An 11767-nucleotide genomic window follows, 5' to 3' on the forward strand; every position below is an offset into this window, starting at 1 on the left:
GAAATGCAGTTCATGGACTGAAGCTTCTCCACATCCCGCAATGGAGCAGCATACACTAGTCAGTCCCTCGTCTCAGGTGTAAAACAAGTACAGTGAAACCAGTATGAGATACTAGAATGTCCATTGATCTTCATGTGTTTCTGTTTAATAAAACGTGTACATGTCTATGTAGAACCTTTGATTTGGTCAGCTTTTGAGCTATAACATACTGCACTTAATATAACAAGCAGATGGTGCTTCCAGCTTTACATATCCGTATTGACTAATTTCTTTAAACTTTTTTTAGGGAGCTATATTATCTTTTTTAGAGAAGTTACTATAACTTCTTGCTTTATGGTGAAGTTTATGGTGGTTAGTATTGTTTCTCCAACACGGATGTCCGGTATATTTAAATCCTCCAAAAAAGAGTAGTGCTTACTGATATATTTTCATACATCCTACACTACACCAGGGCCTGCTACTATACATCCTCTAGTTATGGTCATGCTAAAAATCATGCTGATAATTACCAATCTACAATATTTTTGAGGTAAATATCTGCTTGTAGTGGTTTCAGACAAGGAGAAAGGCTGGAGAATTTATTATACTACTATATTATTCAACTGTGAGATCGACAAAGAAATAAATGTAGTAGTGGAAGAAGTACTGAGATCCTTTACTTAATAGCACCAATATGACAGTGTAAAAATACTCCCTTACAAGTAAAAGTCCTACACTTAAAATCATATTAGGTAAAAGCACCAAAGTTTTCTAAGACAGATTTACTTAAAGGTTTGAAAGAAAAAGTATGTGTTCTTCAAAAAAAAAAAAAAAAAAAAAAATCAGCCCTGTGACTGATTTTAATTTTTAATTCTGATGGATCAATGTGTAAGCACCATCTTACTGTTGTAGCTGCTCAGAGGTGGCAATAGTTATAAATACTTCCAGTTGGCTTGTTTAGTCCAGTGTTTCCCAACCTAGGGGTCAGGCTCTTTCAAAGTGTCACAAGATAAATCTGATGCATCGTGTCATGATTAATGGAAGAGGAAAGAAGAAAAGCAAACTTCTGACACACTCATTTCTATACATATTTTGAGCTTTGCTCATATTAGAGTTTCTGACATATTAGAGTTTTACCTCTTAGTGCCTCCAACAGATATTGAAATTAAACAATGTGAGAAATTCAGAGGGGAAATGTCTCTGGTGAAACTGCCAACATCTCACAGACGACACAAGAAAAAAAGGTTGTGAACCTACATGTTGTTAATCTTGAGGTATTGTATTTTATAAACTTCTCAAATGTCTATGAACTATTTTAATCAGAAAAGTAACCAATAATGGCAGCTATAAGATACCTCAAAACTGTACTTGAGTAAATATATTTAGCCCACCACAGAAACAATGCAACACTATAAAGCAATTCGTTTAAATAATAAATCAGAGAAAATAAATGGTGTTAAGCTGTTCCATTGTTACATAAGGATAGTGGCCTTTTAGGGTTTAAAAAACATCATGAAGTAGTATGGCACCCAGTAGAGCGCATACCTCCGCCAAGGCCAAATATTAACGAAAATGTCGAAAAATGTCCTGTCTCTCAACGTTAAGGGGAAAAGTCCACCTTTAACCGGATCCGCACCAAAATATACTGGGTTCCTCCCTGGGCCGTGCCTCCACTACATTTGGTGCAAATCGGTTCTGAAGTTTTTTTGTTTTTTTTTTGGCAATCCTGCTGACGAGTAAACCAAAAATCAGACTCAGGTGAAAACATAACCTGCTTGGCGGTGGTAATTAATGATTTTCTGTCTCTCTCTGTGTGTGTGTGTGTGTGTGTGTGTGTGTGTGTGGTGGGGGGGGGGGGGGGGGGGCGCTCCCCAGCCTAGAGCATTCTTCAGTGAGCGTCACGCCGTGCTGACGTCACCGCGGAGCCACGCTGCACTACCAATCCAAACAACTTCTCCGGACCAACTCCACATCACAATGCGTCCGGGAGCCGTTCGCCGAGGTGCCGAGATTTGACCGACTAGCCAGAAACATCAGTGGAAACGCGACGAGCCATTTAGCAGCAACACATTACTTCGTCTTTCAGTGTGTACAATTTCTCTCCCCCCCACACCCCCGTCACTATATACACTTTCCCCTTACAACTGCCGTTTCTTTTTGGAAGTTAAGATGAGGAATCTGTGGCTGTTGTTCTTCGTCGGTCTGGCGACTGGGTTCATCAGTGAAAAAGTAAGTGGCTTTTAATTTTGGTTTCACTCTAAATTTAGACCAGTTGACGTTAGTGAAAAACCTGAATGTTGTAGGACTCGATAACGTTGAATTTGTTGTCTTCGTATTGTCCAGAGTTTACGCACCAATTAGCCGTTCAAAAGACGTTCAAAAGAGGCAGACGTTTAACGTTTAATTCTCGTCAGTTATTTCTGTTTCCCATGCAGGTTCCCCATAAATTCAGGGGGAAACTGTTTTAAATACCCTACATATAGTATTATATCCTCCCGGCTTGTTCGGTGTGCTTATTTTATTTACACATTTTCCGTAATTGGTCCACCTGGACGTTTAATATCACGTCTGCGTGTAAAATGATTAACATGAAAATGAGCCCAGCTTTTTTGAAGCTTAAGTGAATGTTATCTTCCAGGAAGCAACAGTGTTTACATAAGAGATACGTTATGTGGCGGACTGAATCAGGGTTTGCTGATATTCAGCCGTAGACTGTGTATTCAAGCCAAGTCCAGGCGTCCAGTTGGTTTTTCAAGTTCACACAGGGCCAAAGTCTGTTCAGCCTCCAGCTCACAGCTTTGACATTTAAACCCAAACCTCCAGACCTGGCCTGAATTTTCTCTCCCACACAAGCTTTAAAATGTCATTATTTGCAAATTGAAATTCCGAGTCAAAAAAATAAAGAATATTTAACCAGGATAAAAATGCAAAGAAACAAAAAATCTTCCCGCCTCTTGCTGTGTTTATCTCCCTCTCTCTCTCTCTCTCTCTCTCTCTGTTGTAAAGCTGGAAAACACCTGGAAATGACAGGCTAAAGCAGAGCTCTGTACATTGTCTCAAGTGGGAAAATATCCTGGTTGGATGATTTATTGACTATATAAAGTCCCAAATGAGAGCCAGGGAACTTTGACACCTCTCCGTGCATGTATGATATTTATGATTTATGGTCTGTATATTGTGAAAGGGAGAGGACCGAAACCTGAGGCTGTCCTGCTGGATATTTGTAGCAGGAACTGAAAAGAAATCCCACATTTGCTTAATACAGTTGAATATAGGATCTTATTAACAAAGGTGATCACTAAGAAAAACAACATTTTTACTGCTAAACTTTCAATTGTATCATCTCGTAATGTGTCCCCTACTCTGATCCACATATTTTGATTCCCCTTTACTTCATACTACTATTATACAGACTCCAGGTCTAAATTGCTGGGTGTGACGGTTACATTGTATATTCAAACTGTCTCTTTCTCTGAGTGTGGCTGAGGTGGCTGTAGAATTAGTCGTTAGTCAGTCAGCAATGTTGCTCACATCTGATGAATGTTCACACAGGCTTTCTGCCCCTGACAGCCTGTGAGCAGTAGTTGTGTCATTTTTCTGGATGGATGACTCACAGTGAGTCCCACTGGGCCAGTCCAGACAAGCATGAAAGTGCGTGGGATACACGCAGTTTTCCGTACAACCAGATAAGGCAAGAGGAAGCGCATAACTAACACCTGTTCTCATTATTATTAATGATTATCTCCATGGTGCTTCTGAAACACATTACCAGAACACACATATGACAGGAAGACCAAATTATAGATTAAAAAAAGAAATGGTTAAATGATAACCCATGAATGTCAAAATAGTAGGTTGGCATCACTTGCTGTGGAGAATTGCTATACAGTGTGGTCTACCTAAAGTTTCATGTGCGCTCGGTTAATCAGCAGCACGGTATTAGTCATAGCATATGAGAGATAACACTGTTCTGTATATCAAGGGAAGATTGTACACGTCTGATTGGCTTCCAGACTGCTTCTACAATGTTTTTGTGACATTGTTGGTTGTATGTCTGTCTTTCAATCTCAGCAGGTCCTTGAGAGATTTTCACACCATTGTCGAATATGTACAACTAGACCTAAAAAGAATTTGAAACAAGAGCTAACTAGATTTTTTTACAGTGGGAAATACCAGTCGAGTTTTTATATCACAGATTGGTTTTTTGAGGACTCTGTCTATCTTACACTGTTCTTTGCTCCCCCACAGAGCTTTTAACATTTTAAGCCTCTTAACTGATGGAAATCTTATCTTTTGCCAGTTCGTGTGGACCATAACCTTTAGTGTGGGTTCGGCAGATTCAAATTACTGTGATACATATCTCAGTTTAGGACGCTATAATATCCTGTATGTTTAAGACAAAAATAGATAGTCTCATTTTCTTTTTTGTTAGTATCACACTTTGGAATTTGGGGAAATTCTTGTATACCTAAGTCTTTCTGTACAATCCTACAGAACCTTGTCCAGACCTACAGAGTTGTAACAAAAATGTTAAATATCTATTTTCCTCAAATTGGAACCCTTTTTAAATTTGTCAAATAATTTTGCCTTTGTGAAGCATTGACATACTGTAACTGCTGTCCAAAGACTAAATAGATCAACTTGATGTTAAGGGGTCAAACATTTTATGTCTCACAGCCTTCATCAATGGTAAACCTCCCCGAACACAGCATTGTGTGATGCTGCTGCTATCTAGATGGTGATGACAGACCTTCTGTGTGCTTTTGGCTGTTACACTACCTCTCTCTCAACCTGACTGCTCTCTGACTCACTTCCAGCTCATTGGGGAAATATTTTACTTTAATAACTGTTAGCCCAGCAGACACAAAAAATATGGATTTGTTGGTTACAAGATCTATTATTGCACTCTCCCAACACACTCACACACCCTCCCTGTTGCATGTCTGCAGTGTCTTACCACTGTGGCCCGGCTGTTTCCAGAAAACTGTCTTCTATGACAAAGCACCGAGATACCAGATGGTTATATATGGTCTTTGTGTATGTGTGTGTGCATATATGTTTTCCAGATGTGTGTAGCCTCTGAGTGACTGAGTCAAGTCTTCCAGTAAAGTGATTGCTGATTGTATTTTGCCTTTATGTATCATTTTGTTTGTTACATTGTCTTTATATGTGTTTGAGAACAGTGGAGTTGAAACAATTAGTCAATAAACAGAACATGACTCTGCAATAATTTTGATAATCAATCAGCTGTTTAAGTCATTTATCAAGCAAAAAATGCCAAACTTTCTCTGGTTTCAGCTTCTCAAAGCTGAAGCCAGAGCCTGTATGGGACTGATTTTGTTGTTAAAGTGTGTGTGTGTGTGTGTGTGTGTGTGTGTGTGTGTGTGTGTGTGTGTGTGTGTGTGTGTGTGTGTGTGTGTGTGCCTGTGTGTCTATACACACACAGACACACACACACACACACACACACACACTTTAACAACAAAATCAGTCCTATACAGGCTCTGGCTGTATGGTGGTTGTGGGTGTTTGGCAGTCCAACAGTTCAACAGCCCCTGAGGTCACAGTAGGCTAGTTGTAGTGGCCTTAAACATTGTGTGCCTTCTTCCTTGGGAGAATTCAGTCAGTATAGACCTGAACATGAAATGCTTTTTCCAAAGCTAGAGAGCAGACATAAGAGATCTGTGATGTCCAACTGGGAGCTGGGAGTTTGAAAGTGTAAAGCGCTAAACTTAAAACTCTCTTTGGTCATCCACACAGATTCTAAATTGAAGGTAAAGACAGATGAAAAACATTAGATGGGCATCACATTTGCACGTCTGCAGCCATTCTGGTTTTGAGTGTGTGCGCGTGTGTGTGTGCATCACTGTGTATTTGTGTTTGTCTGTCACTGTGTGTTTCGTTTTGACAAGCACAGCATCTGCTTTTGTAATCCCTGGCTGAAGATCGCAAGAATCTGAGAACCCTGTCTGCTATTTGATTCAGTCTTAGTATTATGAGACTTTACTGTCCTACTGTCCTTTTGAAAATTGATGTTGATGATTTTCTGTTTGGCTTGTTCCACCACAGTTGTGAACATCTGGTTTGTCACATAATGTTTTTCTCTCCTCATTTCTTGTTTTTATTTTTTGTTACATCTCAGTTAGCTCAGATAGACTTCAGATACCACCATGATCAAAATTTAGCTAAACAGTTCGTCCTGATCTATACCTGTAGTTCGGTGATATGTTGCAGAATGAAACAGCATTATAAGATTAAGTGTTTTGTCTGCAGATACAGAATAAATACACAAATTTCACATCTGTATAACATCGGGTTCCTGGCTTATTTTATTCAATTTCTGTTCTTCGAAGTAGTAGAAAGAGACCATCAATCCATTAGTCAAATCATTTAACATCTGCATGACTTTTTGGGTTTTGTTTGAAGCCTTATGATTACAATTTTGCCTATGGATGAGCAAAGGTATACGGCCAAATGAAAGGCTATTATTGGCATGAGAAGACACATGTTTTAAGAATTTATTTATACCTTTTCATCCCTCAAGTGTGAATATTTATTGCAGCAAAAGACAGAATGGTACACCTCCTCATGCATCTTCTCCTCTGTCCTCAGCACCTGTTTTACGGGAAACACACAGTACTGTCCCTGTGTCTCTCTCTTTCCATTTCCTTTCTCTAGTCTCCCTCCTTTCGCCCTCTCTCAGCACCTGTGTTAGTGGAGGCATAGTATACATACCAGACATACTTTAGGTCTCAATGGGCCAAATTCATCCACTCCTTTGTGTGTGTATGTGTGTGTGTCTGTCTCTGTGTCTTACTTCCAGTATCTGCTGAGCCATTTCTTTTTTTTTTTTTTTTTTTTTTAAATTTCAGACTCATTATAAGGTTATTTTCTTTGATTCATGTGTTTTTCTAGTCTGCCTGTGCTGTCTGTTATATTCTTCTCTCTGAAGTTGACATTGAATAACTTCATCTATTTAAATACCTAAGTACTTAAAAACTTAAAAGAAAACTTCTATTTAAGTTGTTTTTTTTCTTTTCTTTTTTTCCCCCCCAGACCAGGCTTTAGATGAAGAGACAATTAGGATTTTGGTTTTCATCACACTCCACTTCTTTGTGGAGTGTGTGGGTTGGTGGGAACCATCCCAGTGCGTCCACTTGTTTGGTCTGTGTGTTGTCTTTTGAAGCTGCTCTATCTCCTTCTCCTCCTCCTCACACACTTATATCTCTGCTGTCTGGCTCTGTGAAGCTTCACAAATTACTGCCACAACACATGAAATTAACAAGAAACCAGCCTCCATCTTGTGTACATGCTAAAGTATGGATGGAATACACACAGTGGTTAAACTCACAGACATCAGTGATCAGTGGCATATTTGGCTAGCAAAGGTCATTGGTTGTGAGTTGTATTGTCTTACTCCAAAACTGAAGAGACGTTCACATGTTTTCAATTAGGGGAAGGAATTTCATTTTTAAGTGAATTTTAAGTGTGAATGAAGCAGATTTATGTGTATCTATGTCTCTTCCTCTCTTTTCTTGTTTTTGTTGTTCGTCTTTGTACTTCTCTCCTGCTTGCATCAATTGAGTAATAAAAATGTCTGGAATTTTTCTTTCTCCTAGCTTTTGGTCTCCTCTCAGTCACCATTTTTCACGGCAGATGACCTGTACCTAGAGGGCCGAACATCAGGTGACCTCCCTATAGATGATGAAGATGGCGGAGACGACAGATCAGGCTCAGGATCTGGAGACTATGGTAAAGAGACTACTGTCTCTTGAACTTTCCTTGTTTTGTAATTGTTTTTTGTGTTTTTGATTCAAACAATTTTGGTCCAACTATACATTCTTTGTTTTAGTAGTTTTTAGAAAAAAACATAAATGGGGGGTTCTCAGAAACATTGTGATTTTTGTCAAGTAAAATTAACATAGACTAAAAACTTAGTCTTGTGGACTATTCATTTTATTTTTCAAATCATAGCTTAAACATTACAGGGTCTCCTTTTTAGATATCACCATGGCATATTTGTAGAAATTCTACTTTCTGGAACTTCATCATTCTGATTATGGCCTCTCTCACCCTTCAATCACATGTCTTCAAATTCAAAATTTCCTCACAAGCAGCCTAAAAGTTTTCATTATCTCATAGTATGTTTCCTGATCTAGTATCTATCCACTCAGTTACACATGTCAGACAAATGAGCAATATGTATTGTAGACACAAGTGCTTGTAAATTCAGATGCAGAAGCACTCACTGTGTGCCAGATGTTTGTCCTGAGGTGATGTGAAGTTAACCAGGTGAGACTTTATTGGAAGCCCACAGATGTCAGATAATTTCTGCCTCTGTTATGCATTACTCACCTTTACAACCACAATGAAGAACGTGTTGGAACATTAAGTTCATTCAGAACATTCAGCATGATCCCAAAATAAGGCTTAAACGTGGTATAATTTGGTTAGGTAATTTCCTGTAAGTTATAAAACTCACAGATTGTATTCCTCCTGCATGTAAAAAAAAAAAAAGGATTAACATCACCAGAGCACATTATAAACATAATTAGGCCAAAATTAAGTTGTCACACTGCAGATAGCGTTAAATAGGTTTTTAAAAAAAGCTCTTACTCCAAAATCCATTATAGTGCTAGGTTGAAAAGAAACTGACTCTAAAGTGTTCCTCTGTCCCAGCTTTCAGCGAAATCTCAGATACAGAGATCTTACTCAAGAGGTTCCTCAACATCTCTAAGACCGCAGTCTCCAAAGAAATGGTTCCAGTTCAGCCCGAGCCAACAGCAGTCTCTCCTCACACCCCACTAACCACAGCAGCAAGCAGCCAGGATCAAAAAACTACAGTGAAGACAACACCATACGTATTCCCTGATGGAGACAACGAGGATGAGAAGGTAGAATATTACTTTTCCTTTTATTCAAATCTATGGCTTGGGTCCCAAAACAAACCAGCACTTATATACTGTGGACCATTTAAGATATTCAAACAAATATTGTGAATGGTATACTGTCATACACTTTCAATGATTTTTCAGTGTTTTGGGAAAATTGATAAATGTTAGTAATCTCATGATTTTCAGACTTACATATATACATCGTCTGAATAACTCAAAGCCCTTGCAAGTATAGACCATTATAGAAATTTTGACTCATGATGGTGAGAGTTGATATAAAGCTATTTGTTAGTTCTGTAAAGTGTAACAATAAAACAATAAAAGTAAATGCTTTAACATTGTATATCCAACATCCACTTCATGGTCTAAATCGTGGTAACTACAAAGTATTCAAAACCACATTATAGCTCAGGTTTTTTCAACCCTACTTTGTTATCCAGTGCATTATGCATTTAACCAATGCATATATTCTTCTAGGTGCTAGGTACTGACCCAATAGCTGACTGGTTCACGGAGAGTACCAGCCCCAGCTCCACCAATGTGCCTCCCAGTGAAACTACTGCAACCGGATTCAGTACAGACATCAGTGTAACCAAAGATACCAATGAGGACAGCAGTCTGGATAGTGGGGATATCTTGACATCCAAAGATGGTGGAGAAAATGTTTTGATCGAAGAGGAAGCCACAGGTCGAGGCAGAATATATGTGTTGGACTCTCCTGAAGAGGTGACCTCTGAGAATGTATGGGAGAGGACAGAAGTTCTTGCAGGTGAGGACAGATTTCCACGAGCCCTTTTCGAAAATCAGGATTTAGACTGAGGATGATGATAATTATGAATACCTTTTTGAATTTAGTTGTCCTAAAAATATATATCTTGAAGTTGATAGCCCTTTAAATATTTTTGACAGTGTTGGTCAGTCTAGGTCATAATATTGTCAAATATTTGAAAAGAGTTTGTAACACTGTCGAAAAATAAATTTTTTTAAATATTCTCTTATGTCCTCTCCAGCGGTGATAGCATGTGGAGTGGTAGGATTCCTCTTTGCTGTTTTCCTCCTCCTCCTCCTCGCCTACCGCATGAAGAAGAAAGACGAAGGGAGCTATGACCTTGGAGACACCAAACTTTCCACAACAGCCTATCACAAAGCGCCTACCAAGGAGTTTTATGCCTGAACTGACCAATAGGGACTTTAAATGGAATCTGTCACCTGCCAATCAGGGCTCGAAATGGATCTATAAACAGCTGAAGATGATTCCTCTTGTTGAAGTTTGAAGTCAAGCACCTCTGCTCTTCTTCAGTGCTCTTTAGATTGTTTTCTTTCATCTCTCCTATGTTCCTCCTCTGCCATCCTTTCATCTTTGTCTCCACATAATGTTCAGTTTTTGTGAAGAAGAGGTCATAAGAGAACAAATAAGACTATTAAAATGCATTCCTATCATTCCATCCTAGGGAGGGACATTTAATACCCATCTTAAATTTTAAGAAATGAATGTTCTCTTGAGTATCACAGCAGAAAACAACCATTCTAGTCTAACAAAGTAATCAACTTTAAAGTATTGATAACATTGTGCTTTTGAACCCACATTACTTTTCAACACTGACAAATCGAATGTCCCATTTAGCAGAACTGAACAGTCCCAGCTCAGCAGGACAGCATAAAGAAGTAAACATATGAATAGACTTAACACATTTTGAATGCTGTTAAATGAAATGGTGCCACATATAGGATTAATATTACCAAGAATCTTCAAAAGTTGATACCCTTTATTTGCTATTTGATTGATAACATCTTGCATTGATACATTTCATTTTCTGTATGCTTTGCTGAATTGAAGGTTGTTTTTTTTCATATGCTGTCCAGTATTGGTAGGAGAGATTTTGTTATACTGCAGGTATATACCTTTGTTGATTTCTCACAGATCTTTGACAGTTGTGGACCTGACCAAATATAAATGTGCTTTATTTGTCTTTTGGAAAATTATCTTTAGTAGCTTTTTTTTCGATGTGTTTGCATATTTAGAGATTATATTTCTGTAAGCCATTTTTTAAGAAGAGATTTTGGTCTTTTCATTGCATTCATACAGTGGTAGCCTTAAGCACGTAAAAGCCCCTCAACCTTGCATCTGTCCAACATTAGTAATATTTTCAGGACTGTTTTATTTGGTGTCTGGGTGCAGTGTGCATGTGGGACAGGATTGCTAAGGTAGAGCCAAGGCTAATGACTATAATTCACAAACCGTATAAGTGACCAGTGTGTGACAAAAGCCAAAGCAAATTCCTGTCTTACTGTCAACTGTATACAGCTGTAATAGCGGGTTTGAAGTTAAAGGGACAGTGCCAGCATTTACTGTTTCTTGCAGTTTATGGAATCAGGGCTTATTCATGCAGCAGGGTTGGAGAGTCAAAATGCAAGCAGTTACAGATTTCTATTTCCTCTGAACTGTAATAACCCACTGGGAGTTTCCAGCCCTGTAATGGTTACAGTGCTAGTCCGAGTGGTGAGCATGTCAGGTTTTAAACATTTTTCCTAATTCTCAGTTTATACCTCAACCAGCCAACCAAAGGACTGTGGGATCTTCTAGAGAGTTTTAGATCTTCGATAAGGATAAAGTTAACAGCAATGACAACAGGGTGTTATTCCCTTTTGATAGCATGTGAGTTTTTTTACTTGTGGACACCCTGTTAAAAAAATATATATATATTTTTTTTTTATTGAAAATATTGGGGACTTGCCCTATGTATAGACTGAGGAATTTTATCCAGCTACCCACTGCTTATTATGTGTCAAAGAACAATTCTATTAACATCAGCCTCTTATTGAAATGGGGGAACAGTTGTCTTGAAGCACTATTGGTGGCCTTATTTTAATGAAAAAGTTAAATAATTTTTTTT

General features: G+C 38.5%; 1 protein-coding gene across 1 annotated transcript; it reads left to right on the plus strand.

The window, feature by feature from the left end:
* Window positions 1-1910: 1910 nt before the first annotated feature.
* On the plus strand, window positions 1911-11767 carry LOC120784517 (syndecan-2-like). The gene is made up of 5 exons (XM_040118384.1): window positions 1911-2208; window positions 7599-7731; window positions 8659-8873; window positions 9351-9642; window positions 9884-11767. The coding sequence occupies exons 1-5, from the start codon at window positions 2149-2151 to the stop codon at window positions 10045-10047; spliced, it is 864 nt and encodes a 287-aa protein (XP_039974318.1). The 5' UTR covers window positions 1911-2148; the 3' UTR covers window positions 10048-11767.

The sequence above is a fragment of the Xiphias gladius genome, chromosome 22, assembly GCF_016859285.1.
Source record: "Xiphias gladius isolate SHS-SW01 ecotype Sanya breed wild chromosome 22, ASM1685928v1, whole genome shotgun sequence".
In the NCBI taxonomy this organism is placed as follows: domain Eukaryota; kingdom Metazoa; phylum Chordata; class Actinopteri; order Istiophoriformes; family Xiphiidae; genus Xiphias; species Xiphias gladius.

What these genes read in the sequence shown, in the direction of transcription:
- LOC120784517 (XM_040118384.1), top strand. Translation starts at nt 2,149, where the DNA reads ATGAGGAATCTGTGGCTGTTGTTCTTCGTCGGTCTGGCGACTGGGTTC. An exon ending in CTCAGGATCTGGAGACTATG is followed by an intron (nt 7,732 to 8,658) that starts GTAAAGAGACTA and finishes CCTCTGTCCCAG; the next exon opens with CTTTCAGCGAAATCTCAGAT. An exon ending in GAGACAACGAGGATGAGAAG is followed by an intron (nt 8,874 to 9,350) that starts GTAGAATATTAC and finishes ATATTCTTCTAG; the next exon opens with GTGCTAGGTACTGACCCAAT.